This window comes from Oryza glaberrima, chromosome 11, assembly GCF_000147395.1.
Source record: "Oryza glaberrima chromosome 11, OglaRS2, whole genome shotgun sequence".
In the NCBI taxonomy this organism is placed as follows: Eukaryota; Viridiplantae; Streptophyta; class Magnoliopsida; order Poales; family Poaceae; genus Oryza; species Oryza glaberrima.
The window spans coordinates 13,217,359-13,234,739 of NC_068336.1; the positions used below are offsets into that span (position 1 = coordinate 13,217,359).

Below are 17,381 nucleotides of genomic sequence, written 5' to 3' on the forward strand. Positions count from 1 at the left end.
TGTTATAAACCAAAATTTTAATTTCAAATTCTAATTTTTATTTTTTTTTCATACTAGTTTAATGTACAGTATTTTTATTTTAAAACCAATATAAGCACACATTATATTTTTCTTTCGCTAATAAACCGATCTTTACGAATATTGGATTGACGAAACATCACTCTCTCCCGGGCGCCGCCCCATCCCATCCCCCATCCATGTTCCACTGCCAGCCCGGGCCCACCGCGTCGGTGTTCTCCTCATTCCTCTCTGCCTCTGCCGTCCGAGCCACGGAAGGGCGAGCGGCGCGACGCGGCGACGCCCCATGGCGACCCACCACGCCCGCCGCCTCCCCGCCGCCGCCGCCGCCGTCCTCCTGCTCGTCCTCCTCGCCGGCGGCTCCGCGGCCGACGACGCCTCCAGCGACGACGACGCGGGCGTCCCGCCGTCGCCCGGCTGCTCCAACAAGTTCCAGCTGGTAACGCGCGCCCCACACCCCCCCGCCGCCCCCAATCCGTTCCCGTTTTTCTCTTCCTGATTTTGGTCAGGGTTTGGTGGTTGGTGGTGGTAGGGTGCTTAGCCTGCTGGTTGGCTTATGGGGGTGACCTAGTGGGGAAGGGATGGGGATCTCTCTTTGGTTGTGGAGGGGGGGATTTGTGGATCTGCTGCCTCCGTGAGTGCTGGTTAGTAATGGCAGAGGACCTTGAGAATTTGGTTGAGTTGTTCCCAGATGGATTGTGATGCTGGGTAAGGAGAGGAGGAATTTCCGAGCTGCACGCTTTAGTTGTGTACTGGAATTATGGATCCAGTTGGACTGTGATTTCGTTTCATTATGGAGTTCCATTTAGTTCATTTCTGATAGCTTGAACTAAAAATGATAGTTGATCATGTGCCCTGTAGAGATAGCATTGATTTCTTGCCACTTTTTGGTTGACTTAGCTGATTATCTCTAGAAATAGCCACTTTAGACCGAATTGGTCTATTTCTTTTTTTTTTCATTTTATATTTTTGGAAAAGCACCAAACGATGTACCTGTTTTGCGCCTGCTGTCCATGACGTATCATGTACTTGGTCCGGCTTGAACCATCGAACAGCTGAACCCGTTCCCCTCCTGCAGGAACCATTGAACAACTTTCTCAAATGATGAGAAAAAAACGAATAGATTTTACAAGAAGCAAGGAAGATAGTAACAGAACATGTTACCAGGCGGACAGTGGCATGACCCATGGCAACAACGGTTATGGTGGCGAAGGATACAAGGAGGCAGTACAGAAATAACAAGCGTTGGGCTGGGCTGCAGTGGTGTGTACCTGTCCTCGCTCTGGTCCTCCAGGCGGTCCTGCTTCGTTGACATGGTGCTGCCACTGAATCGCCTTGTAGATTAGAGAGATGAGATGGGCTCAGCTGCTTGATGGTTTGAGCCAGACAAGCATATGATGCATTGTGTCTAGCAAGACTGCAAGAGGATAACTGATGCACCACCTGGTGCTTAGCTTAGCAAAGAAAAGGGGGCAAAATGATGTATTTCGGATTTTCGGTGAAAAGTGGCAATGTGTTAAACCAACTAAGAAGTGGTAAGAAAACAATTGGCCTCCAGAGAATGGCAAATCCTAGAGTGCAATCTCTGAACAGTGGCATATGATCGATTATCCCAACTAAAATGTATTTTTCAGTTGCATGGTCACTTCTCACTTCAGGTGGCATTGGTACAGAGTAATGCAGTGGCATTGTCTGGAGGCAACACAGTGACTACATGTGGTACACAGAAGCAGGGGCAACTGCTGCATATAGACATCTTTGCACATGACTAGTCGTGAACCATGAACCAAGAAGATAAAACAAGATATTTTCTTGAACAATTTTTGTCACCATAGTAGTTATCTTGTCCCGGTGGATTGAACTGTGTAGGGCTTACCCTTTAACCTTTCACCCTTGTCATTTAAATGTTCCACAGTGTACTTGTGAAATTTCACCATGGGTCAAGCTCTCAGTTCTATTCCTGGTGTTTGCAAACAAAGACCCAAGTAAAATATTGAATTTAAAAACTAACAATATAGTTCTTATTTACTGTTGATGCCGTTCTGTCATATAAGGCTACCAAGTGCACATGCCAATCTCTTTCTAGTAATGGAATTTTGATAGGCTTGGATAGTTCAAGGGTGCCATTTAGGCCATCTCATTGTTTTGGGGGTTTAAGTAGACAGACAACCAACAATGTTGAGGGAGTTAAACAATCTTTTTCCTTCTAGTGATGTCTATGGTAGTCATTTTGCATGAGACTCATATACTTGCATGTACCCTGTTGGTGCGCAATAAAAGTTACAAAGAAAATTACCTATACTTTTAGGGCCCCTTTTATTTGAACGGAAAATGTAGGAATTTTGGAGGACTCCAATCCTATGGGAAAAAAAAAATCCTATGAAAGCCTTTGAAGTAAAGGATTGAATCCTATCCTATCCTTTAAAATTTTTATGGAATGGGTAGTCCTATAGAGATTTTGGAGGAAAGTTAGCAAGAGGTCCAACCTCTTGGAAAAAAAATCCTTTGAGTCTAACTCTCTCATCTGATTCCTACGTTTTTCTTGTGGTTCAATCAAACGGTCATTCCTGTGTTTTTTCTATTCCTCTGTTTTTCCATTCCTGTGATTCAAAGGGGTCCTTAAGTTTTTCCACAAGGGTTCTCATCCTTGAGATTTTATCCAGGTTAAGGTGAAGAATTGGGTAAATGGAACTGAAGGTACAATTGTTGTTGGGTTGAGTGCAAGATTTGGAGCCTCCGTGCCTCGAGATATTCATGAAGCTCAGAAAACATTTGCTGTCCTTGCAAATCCACTTGATTGTTGTTCCAATTCGACATCAAAGGTTTGATTTTAACATCAACTATAATAAACTTATTAGCAAGTTTGGTTCTTTGAACGACTGCTGTAAATATTTTCTAAACTAATTCTCGCTTTTGCAGCTAACAAATTATATTGCTATAGCACAACGTGGAGAATGCGCTTTCACTGCTAAAGCAAAGATTGCACAGACTGGAGGTGCAGTTGGTTTACTAGTTATCAATGATAATGAAGGTATGAAAAGGTTAATATGAAATATATTATTATATATATCCTGTTAATATAGTCGTATTTATCTGTTAAACTTCATTCTTTCAGAACTTTACAAGATGGTTTGCAGTGACAACGATACTTCCATTAATGTTACAATACCTGTTGTAATGATACCACAGTCAGCTGGAAAAAAGATGAAGGGCCTCTTGGATCAGGGAGCAAGGCGTAAGTCACTTAGTTACACATTCTTAATTATCCTCAGTAATGCTAAGCTTCCTTCATATTTCTTTTTTCCTGCTTATGTTGCCAATTGGTAGGGTTTAGTTACTTAAACATCTCAAGCCTTTTACTTCCATGGTTCCATCTACTGTGATGGCCAATTGCATTTTTCATCAGGTATATGTTGTCTGACTAAAAACAGAATTAATGTTGGTTTGAATTCATTCTAACTTATATTTTTATATTTATCCAGTATGGCAAAGAAACATGATGCAATAAACCATATTGTAAGAAAATCCTCTTGACAATACATCAATTAGAGTACTGAGCGCTTAATATTCCAATATTGTACTAAGTTATCAACTGTACAAGGCAATTATCTGTGTTGACTGTTGAAGTTTTAATCTCTCGAGCATGCCGTCCCGTGCTCTCTTGAGCGAGTTAGTGCCTGCAGATGAGCTGATCTTCAGGTGTATTGGAAAAAAAAAAGGAAAGGAAGAAATCGGCTTTAAGTTGAGTTTGCTGGGACCATTTTGCAGATTATAAATGGAAGAATTTTGGCATACTAGTTAAATGCCTGTGCTTTACTATGTATAAAGGAAAAAAAATATCATAATATTGCCTAAAATAAATAAAAACATATTTTTTATTAAATATGTTGCCCACCCTTTTGCTTTTGGGATACTCACCTTAATTTTGGGTATCCATTTAGATTTAGTTGTCATATAATATTAAGAAGTTCAAGGTGTATTATGTAAAAACTACAATGGGAGTAGGTGGGGTGGCATATTCACTGCCATCACCATTGGAGTACTTTTAAAGGAGTCTAGAGATATTCGCTCATCAGGTTCGTGAATCCTGACCCTGGATCTTTCTTTGAAGTTCTACTTTTAATGTCATCTAACTTATATCCCAAACTTCAAATATGTCAAAACCAACATTTTCTAAACAAAGATCATATGAAAAAGAAAGACAAATTGCTGATATGACAGCTTTTCACTGATAACTAAAACTGTGTGCATCCTGTTTTGCATTTGGTTCTGGGTTTTAAAACCTTTATCCATACCAATGGAGTGAACAATTTCTGCAGTCTAATTTATTGCTAGTAAAGGTTGACACCTAGTATCTAGGTAGGCGAGTAGCAAACATGGAAGGAGCAATGTGGAGGGATCTTGAAGCAAAGCAGCAGCTGGCTTGAAATAGAGCGACCTGCTTGAAGCAGAATAATCAGCATTCCAACAATATGGTGGACTGGCAGGCAGAGCTGGTGGTGGAGAAACTCATGGCTATGCTAGATCTCCAAGCTGGTGACGGTGCAGCTTCCTCTCTAGAAGTCCTGGTGCCTTATTTGCTCTCCAGAAATCCTGCACGCTACCTTTTGAGATAACAAAATGGGCAAGCTTCCCACCTGGACCTGTGTGGACACATGCATGCACGCTCACACAAGCAAAGTCGCTCAGTTGACTCCCTGTATAAATTGGAAATCTTTGTGTTGGGTGCTGTGATTGCATAAATGTTGACTAGTTGAAGTGAAATTGTACTTTTGAATTAGTAGTTTATGGTAATACAAAGTATGCATGCTAACAAGAATGTTCTTTTGCTGCAGTGGAGGTGCAGCTATATTCACCAAATCGACCAGTTGTAGACCTTTCAGCATGCTTCTTGTGGATAATGGCTATAGGAACCATAGTTTGTGCTTCACTCTGGACTGAATTTGTTGCATGCGAGCAAGTTGATGAGCGTTATAATCAGTTGGCACGGAAGGTTTTGACTTTTGTGCTTTACCTTTCTATCAAAATTATGTCATTTTAATTTTATATTTTCACACACATATGGTAGCACATTCATACCCATTTTCTCTTGGTACCACTCTACAATTTTTATTCTTACGATGTGAATAGTTTTTTTTACCACCTTAAGTCCTTAAGTGAAATGGCTTGAATACTTTGCACAAGTGGCAAAATATGTGATGCAGACTGCAGTGCCACTAAACAATGCATCACATATAGAAAATATATAAGTTATTGATAAAACATGCAATATATAATTGAAGCATATAAAGACCAATTTCAACTCTATGATGTCTTCGGAAAATTTTGCTGTGAGTTCACTATTTAATGGAATCATGTTACAATATGCCTTGTGTTCAATTTTGGTTTTCATGTATTCTTTTAAAAAATAAAATCACATGTCTTCCAAGTATATTCTTTTCAATCATTGGATGTTGTTTTTATGTAACCTGCCTTTCAGCATTTCAAAATACAACAACTTATCTTGTTGCCTTGCCAAGAACGTCCTTGCTGCTTAGAACATATCTAGGTTCTGTTATATCATATTTTTTTAGTTTGTCACTGGATTATGTTTTACTGACAGATTTGTTCCTTTTCGTGCTAAACAGGATGGGCCTAATTCTGGAACAACCAACAGAGAAGATAAAGAAATCTTCGAGATCAGTGCCAAGGGGGCTATTGTTTTTATTTTAGTAGCTTCAGTTTTCCTCCTCCTCCTCTTCTACTTCATGTCTTCTTGGTTCGTCTGGCTGCTAATTGTATTATTCTGCATTGGTGGTATTGAGGTATTTTCTCATACATTTGTTATGTGCATTGTGCTATTTCTTATTGGTACCATCTTAACACTTCTTTCCCTTTTGTTTTCATTGAATGTTGAAGTATACCTTTTTTTTTTTTTTTCATTTTCCTTTGTTGAGAGATTCAGCTATGAGACTGACTATGAATTTTACAGGGTATGCATGTTTGCTTGGTCACACTTCTCACTAGGTAACAAATGAACTAATTTGGATATAGGAATTTGGTCACCGCTGTTCACTTTATTTGCCTTTCTTTTCTTATTTGATGTACTTCACCTAACAGGATTTGCAAGGATTGTGGACAGAAGACTGTACAACTCCCCTTTTTTGGGGAGGTGTTGACCCTTTCTGTTCTGATTGTACCATTTTGCACTATCTTTGCAATTCTTTGGGCTGTCTATCGGCATGCTTCTTTTGCTTGGATAGGCCAAGACATTCTTGTAAGACAAATTTATCTTCATTCTTGTGTGGTCTTTCTATATTTTATATATGACCTTGTATGGTGTGCTTCTCACTAGGAGGTGCATTTTTTTTTCTATATTTTGCTTCAGTACCATTCAAAAGTATGCAACTAACTGTACATGCCTTCAGAGGTACCAGCAAGCAAGTCTGGATTCACATAATATAAGTATATTACAATATACTGTAAAGGCTAACATAGTGTTACTTCTGAAATCAATCTGGATCCAAGTTGTATATTTCCAGTGGGTCAGCTAACATGTCTCCTTGTAAAATTTGCGCACTGTAACGTGGTTGGTTCCTTTCAAAAATATTTGGTTTGAAGACTTTTTTTGCATAAATATCCAATAATTAACATTGCTTTTACAAAAAAAAAATATATTAGCCTGATTGTTTGGTTCCTTGCAAATGTAGACACCACTATGCTCGTTTCACACTATTCTGACTGGTTTTGGATAAGATACCATAGCTGGATATTGTATACCATAGTTTCTAAGCTGGATATTGTATACCACAGTTTCCAAGTTGGATATTGTATCAACATTTCATGCATGTGTCAAAATTTATGTTGTCTGGTTGTTCCATTTTATTTTTATTTTTGAGATGATTTTATTTTGAAGTGTGGAATAGTCTTCTTATAACAAATCTATGTTTTAGTTGCACATTTGTAATAATTCATACGTGAGATGTTAAATTTCTTGCCTTCTGTGTTTTGAGACATGTGAGCAGAGCCTTTGCAAAATCAATTAGATATTATTAACCATGGGGTTTGTTTATTGTCCTCAGGGAATCTGCCTGATGATAACTGTGCTTCAAATGGCACGCTTACCAAATATCAGGGTATTGCCATGTCTTTAAGTTTAATGTAGTCGTGCAAAACCTATATGTTTCATATGTGTATCAGAATTATTCATCATGACTATAACTTTGCAGGTTGCATCAGCTCTTCTTAGTGCTGCATTTGTGTATGATGTTTTCTGGGTGTTCATTTCACCTCTTATATTCCATGAAAGTGTCATGATTGCAGTAAGTGCATGATTTTTATTTTTTTGCAACAATCTTTTTATTACTTACTGTTTAGTACTGTGGATTTATCCAGTGGTGATAATAGTACCATAATATGCTGCATACGTGGCTCATGAATCTACTAGTTTCCATGTTATTTTCAAAACCAGATAGTAGCACATGCTTACTAATAGTAATAGCGTACTATTTTGTTAGTTTGTTCTATGTTTCAATCTAATTCAAAAGCATTCACTTGGAGGTTAGAAAATTTGGTGATAAGACAATTCATATAAGTTTGATATGTGTATCTTCAGTTAGATCTGTCCTGTAAGATATACCTTTTATCTATTATGAAGTGTTATAGTGTTAGATATGATTCTATCCATACTGCACAGGTTGCTCGTGGTGATAACTCTGGGGAAGCAATTCCGATGCTCTTAAGAATACCTCGTTTCTTTGATCCATGGGGTGGCTATGACATGATAGGCTTTGGTGACATTATTTTCCCTGGATTGCTAGTTGCATTCAGCTACAGGTATTATACTATATATATTGCTGCAATATAAGTTGTAACTTCTCTTTTGATGCCTTGGTTTCACTGGACGCTAAAGTGTCGGTAGGTTGGTAAATATACTGTTGATGAGGAAAACATAATCCCAAATCAAAACAGTTAAGTTGTAAACCATCTGAAAACTTTAGGAGCACTTACCGTAGGGTGTAGTTTTATTTAAAATCAAATGATACTGAGAATGTTAGCAGAAAATGGAATTCACCAATCACCATATGAAAGCAATATGCTAATTGGCTCCTGAAAGTTCCTATCACGTTTCATGATTTGTTTGATTGCTAATTAAGTTAGTGTACCATGGTACCAAGATGTTACGTGGTGGAAAAGAGGATCAAACACCATGTTTCTGTTTGAATTAATGACCTTTGATTTTACACTGTTCTGTCATCAAGGAACATAAAGGCAATGAGCCAGTGGTTGATTCCAAAATTTGCCTTACCAAAAATATTGGTAATGCCAATAGTACCACTGGTCTTGCCAATGGAATCAGAGTCTATTTGGATTATCAGAGTTATACATTACCTATACAACCTTACCAAAATTTTGATTTCGCCAACACATTGGTGGTATTCTTGTTGGTAGGACAACAAATACACCTTATATCACCATTTTTTTTTGTTAATGTTGAAACTCAACTTTAAGGCATAAAAACCTCTCCCAATGGTTTCGTACTGTTGGCTAATTTAGTCCTTTATTTGGTATGTTGGAAATAAAGTATGTTCTGTTGTAATCGATTCATCATGCTATAATTTGACTTGTCAAGCAGAATATAATTAACTGTTTAGGATTCCGAAGTTAGAAATACCTGTTTTTATGTGGTAATCGATTCATGTTGTAATTGATTTTACCTGTTTTTATTTTCATCCTTGCATAATGGATTTCACTCTTGTTAACATAGAAAATTGGGGCCAGGCATCTTATTATATATGCCGGCCTTTGTTTGATGGTTTCATTATTTCTCTGTGAGGTTTAATTAGCCCTTTCCATATCTGTTGTGTTTACTTATGACTATTTCAATTATATATATTCAATCATGTTTACCCCCATACATCAATTTGATACCGTGTAGATTTGATAGAGCAAGCAAAAGGGGCCTCTTCAATGGGTATTTTCTATGGCTGACGGTGGGATATGCTGTTGGTAAGCTGTTCATTCTTTTTTTTTTTACACTTTTATATTTTACCTATGTTCTATGCTCTATATCGTGTGTACTGTGACATTGAATTTTTTTTCCTTGTGCAGTTTGCCTAATAGTTACTTGACTATGAACTACATAAGTCTGAACAAACATAGAAAGTATTAATTAATGGTCATGGTTTTCACACCATCTTAGGACTAGTTGAAGCCATATGTTACTGGTAGCATCGTTTCCAGCTGTAAAACTATACTCCCTCCATCCACAAAAGTTACACCTATTACTTTTATCATCAAGACCAAGAAGAAATTAAATCATCTTGGATATTACAAAATCAAGGATTGAATGTAAGCATACAACCAATGAGTATTTAGTGTTGGATAAGTCTTTGTGGTCCTTGGTCGTGATTCTTCTTTTTGCTTTTGGGTAGTTTCACCTTTTCAGGATAGCATCTACCCCTTTAGCATATTTTTCAGTTGCTAGGACAGCTGCGGTTAGTAGGACAGCAGCAGTTAGCATCTCCTTTATGCCTCCTTTATGCTTTATTCAGTTTGGATGCCCTCTAGGACAGCATCCCATTCAAATTTCGAATTTTAGACTAGGAGGGTGCAGCAATAGGCTAGCAGCCATCTATGGCTATATATATGTATCCAACCTCCCTCGGGTAGGTATGGCTTTTAAGTTTGTGAATGAAGAAAACCAGAAAATTGCCCCACTTTGAGTGCCATCCTCTTCTCAATGAGAGTAACCATTGAAGTTCTAACATCTGGTATCAGAGCCACACTTTCCTATAGGCTAAACATCTCTTGTTTCACCCCTTCCCAAGCTCGGTTGAGCTCTCAGCCAGCAGCAGCAGCAGCACCGGCTGCTCCTCCTTCCCCTTTCCCTTCCCCCTCTCCACGCAGCAGCCCCCCGGAGGTGCGCCATGTCCGACGTTCGGTCTCGGCGTTCGGTCGCCTCGAGCACTCGGCGTCAGCAAGATGCCGAGCTCGCCGCAGCAGAAGAGCGCAGGCGAGCAACAGCTCAGACCGCTACAGCAGCAGCGAGGGCGGCCAGACTGGCGGCAGCAGAGTTGGCAGCAGCCTGGGCGGAGGCAGAAGCAGAGGCGGCGGAAGATGCGGCACGTGCGGCGGAGGTAGAGGTTGAGACCTTGCGCAGCAGCATCAACGGCTCCATCGCCGGCGACATCACCGCCGACAGGGAGCTTGAGGAGCTGGCAAGAGGTAGGGCACGGGAGCGGGCAGAGCGGTGGGCAGCAGCCCACCTCCACGGCGGCGGCGGCGGCCCAAGGGACCGCGCGCCCGCCGACGGGAACCCAGACGGGCGCGGTCGTGCCGGCGGCAGCCCGGAGCCTGCGCGCGGCCCTCGCAGGCAGCGCGGCTCTCCCTCCCCTGACCGGCTCCATGGCCACCACGGCGTCCAGACGATGTCAAGGACTTTGGTCCCGGCGGTGGGTGGCCTACCCTCACCAAAACCAACTACATCGAGTAGGCCGCGGTGTTGAGGGTAAGGCTCCAGGTGCGGCACATGTGGGAGGCAGTCTGGTACGGCGAGGATCGGCGGGCACTGGATGCCCTCATCGCTGCAGTCCCGCCTGAGATGCAGTTCTCGCTTTCCCAGAAGCGGACTGCCAAGGAGGCCTGGGACGCCATCGCTGCGGCACGCATCGGCAGCGACCGCGCCCGCAAGTCCACACTGTAGGCACTCCGCAAGGAGTGGGAGAACCTGGCCTTCAAGCCAGGTGAGGATGTTGATGACTTTGCCCTCCGTCTCAACACTCTTTTGCAGAAGATGGTGCAGTACGGCGACGACACCTACGACGAGGAGAGAGCTGTCGAGAAGCTCTTTCGCTGCGTCCCAGAGAAGTACATGCAGATCGCTCGCTCGATCGAGTCTCTGCTGGACCTCTCCACGATGTCGATCGAGGAGGCGTTAGGTCGCCTCAAGGTCGTCGACGGCGATGAGCCATAGCCTCTCTCGGGGCCTATCACCATTGGCGGGAAGCTCCATCTCACTCGGGAGCAGTGGGAGGCCAGCCAGGGTGACGGGAGGAAGGGGGAGTCCTCTCCCTCGACTGGCGGCCGCAAGCCGCGCAAGGCGCGCGGAGGCGTCCAGCTGCAGTGGGCGCGTGGGCGCGAAGACACGCTGAGGGTGGCGCTCGCAAAGGTGCCCAGGGCGGCGCCGCTGGCAACCACAAGCCGGCACGAGACGACACCTGCCGCAACTGTGGCAAGCTTGGCCATTGGGCCAAAGACTGTCGACAGCCACGACGCGGCCAGGCCCACGTCGCACAGGTGGAGGAGGAAGAGCCGGCTCTGCTCCTGGCACACGCCAGCATCGAGCTATCTTCAGCGGCACCGGTCGCAATGGCTTTCCTCCACCTCGAGGAGCCGAAGGTACACGCCTTCCTCGGCAACAGCTCCAGCAACGACAAGGTTGATAGGTGGTACCTCGACACCGGCGCCACCCATCACATGACTGGCCGGCGGGAGTTCTTCACCGAGCTTGACTCCAGCGTCCGAGGCTCCGTCAAGTTTGGGGATGCCTCTGGCGTGGAGATCAAGGGCGTCGGCTCCGTCACCTTCACCGCCAAGTCCGGTGAGCACAGGCTGCTCACCGGAGTCTACTACATCCCCGCGTTGGGAAACTCTATCATCAGCGTGGGACAGCTGGATGAGAACGGCTCACGCGTGTTGGTCAAGCACGGAGTCATGAGGATTTGGGATCGCCGCCGTCGCCTTCTTGCCAAGGTAACCAGAGGCACTTTTCGACTCTACATTCTCAGCGCGCAGGTCGCACAACCAGTTTGCCTCGCCGCTCGTCGGGACGACGAGGCGTGGCAGTGGCACGAGCGTTTCGGGCACCTCCACTTTGAGGTCCTGAAGCGGCTCAGCGCCAAGGAGATGGTGTGAGGCCTGCCGTGCCTTGACCACGTGGAGCAGCTCTGCGACGTCTGCATCCTAACGAAGCAGAGGCGGCTCCCCTTTCCCCAGCAGACGAGTTTCCGAGCCAAGGAGCGGCTCGAGCTCGTGCACGGGGACTTGTGTGGCCCAGTGACATCGGCCACACCAGGAGGACGACGTTACTTCCTGCTGCTCGTCGACGACCTCTCCCGCTACATGTGGGTGATGGTCCTCGGCAGCAAGGGAGAGGCTGTGGACGCCATCCGGCGCGCGCAGGCTGCTGCAGAGGCAGAGTGCGGCCGCAAGCTGCGCGTGCTGCGCACCGACAACGGCGGCGAATTCACGGCGGCTGAATTCGTGTCGTACTGCGCTGATGAGGGCATTCAGCGCCACTACACCGCGCCGTACAGCTCGCAGTAGAACGGCGTCGTCGAGCGGTGCAACCAGACGATTGTGGGGATGGCTCGGGCTCTCCTCAAGCAGAGGGGGATGCCGGCCATCTTCTGGGGAGAGGCGGTGGTGACGGCCGTCTACATCCTCAACCGCTCGCCTACCAAGGCCCTCGATGGCAGGACACCGTACGAGGCTTGGCATGGGCGCAAGCCGGGGTCTCCCACTTGCGGGTCTTCGGCTGCCTCGCGTTCGTCAAGGAGCTTGGCCCCATCGGCAAGCTCGACGACAGGAGCACCCCAGGGGTGTTCATCGGCTACGCGGAGGGCTCGAAGGCCTATCGCATTCTCGACCCGGAGACACAGCGTGTGCGCACAGCGCGCGACGTAGTGTTCGACGAAGGGCGAGGGTGGGTATGGGACAAGGCGGTGGACGATGGTTCGACTCCGACGTACGACGACTTCACCGTCGAGTACGTCCACTTCGAGGGAGCTGGGGGAGTAGGCAGCTCTTCTTCACCAAGCGTGTCTACCCCAGTCCCCGAGCCTCCACCGACTCCGACACCAACACACCCTCGGGCCACGGCTTCGACTGCGACGAGCTCTTCGCCGACACCACCACAGCCAGCAACCCCACGCGCCCCAGCACCAACAGCCACTCCTCCGAGCACGTCTACTCCGACGCCAGCTCGTGTTGAGCGCAGCCCGGTGGAGTTCGCTACTCCGCTCTCCCACGACGGGGAGCGCATCGACGCGTACCACGACGGCGAGCAGCTACGGTACCGTACGATGGAGGATCTTCTTGGCGACCAGCCGGTGCCGGGACTGGTGCCTCGCGACCTGGAGGCGCAGTTGCACCTTGCGTGCGACGACGGTGAGCCTCGGTCTTTCATAGAGGCCGAGAAACACGCGGCATGGCGTGCCGCGAGGCAGTCGGAGATGGACGCGGTTCAGGAGAACCACACCTGGGAGCTTGTTGATCTCCCTCGTGGTCACCGCGCGATCACCCTTAAGTGGGTGTTCAAGCTGAAGAGGGATGAAGCCGGAGCCATCGTCAAGCACAAGGCTCGCTTGGTGGCACGCGGTTTCGTGCAGCAGGAGGGGATCGACTACGACGATGCCTTCGCTCCCGTGGCACGGATGGAGTCCGTGCGACTCCTTGCGCTGGCTGCTCAGGAAGGCTGGGGCGTCCATCACATGGACGTCAAGTCGGCGTTTCTGAACGGCGACTTGAAGAAGGAGGTCTACGTGCACCAGCCGCCGGGATTTGTGATCCCCGGCAAGGAGGGCAAGGTGCTACGCCTGCACAAGGCCCTCTATGGCTTGCGGCAGGCACCGAGGGCGTGGAATGCCAAGTTGGTTTCCACGCTCAAGGGGATGGGCTTCGAGCAAAGCCCGCACGAGGCGGCCATCTACCGGCGGGGCAATGGAGGAAATGCCTGCTGGTGGGTGTCTACGTCGACGACTTGGTGATCACCGGCACCAAGGATGCGGAGGTCGCGGCGTTCAAGGAGGAGATGAAGGCCACCTTCCAGATGAGTGATCTATGGCCTCTCTCCTTCTACCTGGGGATCGAGGTGCACCAGGACGACTCCGGGATCACGCTTCGACAGACCGCCTACACCAAGCGCGTCGTTGAGTTGGCTGGGCTCACCGATTGCAACCCAGCTCTTACTCCAATGGAGGAGAGACTGAAGCTGAGCCGCGATAGCACGACGGAGGAAGTGGATGCTACACAGTACCGGCGTCTTGTAGGGAGCCTTCGCTACCTCACCCACACACGGCCGGACTTGGCCTTCTCCGTCGGCTACGTCAGTCGGTTCATGCAGCGACCGACGACGGAGCACCAGCATGCTGTGAAGAGGATCATCCGCTACGTTGCGGGGACTCTCGACCACGGTCTCTACTACTCGAGGTGTCCTGGCAAGGCACACTTCGTCGGGTACAGCGACAGCGACCACGCCGGCGACATCGACACCAGCAAGAGCACGAGCGGGATTCTCTTCTTCCTCGGCGAGTGCCTCGTTAGTTTGCAGTCGGTCAAGCAGCAGGTGGTGGCCCTGTCCAGCTGCGAGGCCGAGTATATGGCGGCCTCCGCCGCTTCGACCCAGGCGCTCTGGCTTGCTCGACTGCTTAGTGATCTCCTCGGCAGAGACACTGGAGCGGTGGAGCTCAGGGTGGATAGCAAGTCCGCTCTGGCCCTGGCAAAGAACCCCGTTTTTCACGAACGGAGCAAGCACATCCGGGTGAGGTACCACTTCATCCGAAGCTACTTGGAGGAAGGGAGCATCAAGGCGAGCTACATCAACACCAAGGACCAGCTTGCGGACTTGCTCACCAAGCCTCTTGGGAGGATCAAGTTCCTCGAGCTCTGCTCCAGGATCGGGATGGCCCAACTTCCCCACAAGACGACGCACAAGACTTAGGGGGAGAATGCTGGATAAGTCTTTGTGGTCCTTGGTCGTGATTCTTCTTTTTGCTTTTGGGTAGTTTCACCTTTTCAGGACAACATCTACCCCTTTAGCATTTTTCAGTTGCTAGGACAGCTGCGGTTAGTAGGACAGCAGCAGTTAGCATCTCCTTTATGCCTCCTTTATGCTTTATTCAGTTTGGATGCCCTCTAGGACAGCATCCCATTCAAATTTTGAATTTTAGACTAGGAGTGTGCAGCAATAGGCTAGCAGCCAGCTATGGCTATATATATATGTATCCAACCTCCCTCGGGTAGGTATGGCTTTTGAGTTTGTGAATGAAGAAAACCAGAAAATTGCCCCACTTTGAGTGCCATCCTCTTCTTAATGAGAGTAACCATTGAAGTTCTAACATATAGATGACTCCTTTGGTTCTAATCAAACATTTAATTTATCTCTTCATTTAAGTCTTGAATGCATAAAGACTACAAATAAGAACAACTTATTTGGAAAAACTCAAATGTGAAATATGTCTAACTTTTGTGGATGGAGGGAGTACCAATCAATGAGGGAGAATGTTACTGTTCCATTGCAGGAATTATCTTTGTTTTCTTCCCCTTCTTTTTAGAATGAAATTGACAATGGCTAACTTGTTTATTTTGAATGTTTTTTATTTTGATTTTGATTTTTTTTTTTTTTTTTGCAAAATGGATTCATGTGTACATGCATGTCATTGTGTTATGGCATGAACACATGTTTGTGGAGACCTTGGATATGTCGTAATGGGATTACATTTTTTTTTTCATGTAGGCCTTTTCCTTACCTATCTTGCGCTCTTCCTGATGGACGGGCATGGTCAACCTGCGCTGCTGTACCTTGTTCCATGTACATTAGGTAAGTATATGCATCGTTCCTTTAGCACACAATCATGGATTGTTTTTATTCTTTCCATATGACTCTTAAGTCATTGCAAGTGACGACTCCCATGTATTTCTCATTCCAGGGCTTATTGTTATACTTGGTTGGTTTAGAGGTGAACTTCATGATCTATGGAATTATGGTAGAAGTCAAACAGAAAATTTAGTCGACGAACCATAGAAGAATCTGCGGACAATTGAGATACTAATTGCCCAGTGGATCTCCTGGAACAATATCAGAAATGTACACAGTTTACTTTTTGCAAGAAAAGTTAGATGCAATGTGATTTGCTTACCTGCAGTATATAGTTTTAGTAATGTAGTACTATTCAGTGCTGCATTGTACTAACATAAGTGTTGCTCTTTATTTTTATTTTTTAAAATAAGCATATTCACTATACAGTCTATATCCGTGCCTCTACCATTTCTTTTCTTGTCTGTAGACAAGGAGCAGCTGGAAGTTATTTTTTATATATTATGGGCATGTTTGACATGGCTCCAACCGCTATCTTGTCCGAGGAGCTGGAGCCTGGAGCCGGAGTGGGTGGATCTGCCCTATAAAATACATACTCTCTCTGTCTCAAAATATAGCAACCTAGTATGTCCACATTCGGTATACTAGGATATGTCCCATCTAGTACTAGGTTGCTATATTTTGGGACGGTGGGAGTACCTTTTTCCAGCTTCACAAGTTTAGCTTCATATCAGGTTTGGAGCCTGTGATAATTTGAAAATAAACCAGTGTAATAATGTCTTTAGTTTTGAACCTTGTGATGATACCACACTGACATGCCGGTATAATACTGCCAAATAGAGTGACCGGGCTTGCAACAAACATACTTCGAGAAGTCGGTAGCTTCTGCCATCCCGTATGATCCGAGAGGTTCACACACGAACAACGTTGGTGTCGAACCGCGCGGACACCATGCAAGGGGAGATAAAGAGCACTAAAATGGTTCATATTCTATTTGCGTGCAGCAAAGATCTAAATTCCAGATGTCTGCAGAAAGATTATTCTATGTTCTCTCTTCAGTTTAAAGAACACAAGAAGAGATAAGCGTGGGAGCAAAGAGGAGCAGAGGTTACAGAGCAGACCAGGCCGGATAAATGGGTGTCCCTCACCCAACCTTGAGCAGGCGACAACGACACGCTCGGGGGAAGGAAGCAGCTGGTGGTGACCCGCGCAGAGCAGCGAAGCTATCGAGGGACTACGGGTACAGGAGGACGCCCCTTCCCCTTAGGCAGCGAAGGTTGGATGGTGGCGTCCTAAGCACAGAGGTCGGGGGAGGACACCAAAGATGCGGATGATGTAGAAGAGGAGTTGGGGCGGCGTGCAAGGGGCAGGGTCCCATCGGCAAGGCTTGGGGATGGCTGCAGGGCAGCACCAGCGGCCTAACGGCGACTCTCGGCTTGCGTAGAGGTTGGGGAAGAGCAAGGTCCTAGTAGGATAAGTCCCTCAGTGCGCCGGCGGTGGAGAAGGTGTCGGGGTGGCGGGGTAGACAGGCGCTAGCGCTAGGTGGCGGCAACATGGTAGGAGAGGTCAGCGTGAGGATCTTGGTGAAGATGACTTAAGCAGAGGAAGTTGAGGTGGAGGAACCGATGCCCCTGGTGGTAGCCATGCCGAAGCTTGTCCTGTGTCGGCGACGGCCTAGGCAAAAGTGGAGGCAAATCTTGGCAGCAACCACGGAGGAACAGATGGGCATTGGGAGCATCCGTGAGGATTGGTTTGCAAGCGCGAGTTGGCAGCGTGCTCAGGTGAT

At 46.4% G+C, this 17,381-nt stretch overlaps 1 protein-coding gene across 1 annotated transcript; it reads left to right on the plus strand.

The window, feature by feature from the left end:
- Positions 1-236: 236 nt before the first annotated feature.
- Positions 237-16,028, plus strand: LOC127753942 (signal peptide peptidase-like 2). Its single transcript, XM_052279394.1, has 14 exons — positions 237-457; positions 2,682-2,840; positions 2,938-3,049; positions 3,134-3,253; positions 4,854-5,011; positions 5,646-5,822; positions 5,990-6,024; positions 6,118-6,274; positions 7,080-7,133; positions 7,227-7,319; positions 7,694-7,833; positions 8,936-9,006; positions 15,515-15,598; positions 15,708-16,028. Exons 1-14 carry the CDS (start codon positions 305-307, stop codon positions 15,800-15,802), a joined length of 1,608 nt encoding a protein of 535 aa, XP_052135354.1. The 5' UTR covers positions 237-304; the 3' UTR covers positions 15,803-16,028.
- Positions 16,029-17,381: the final 1,353 nt, after the last annotated feature.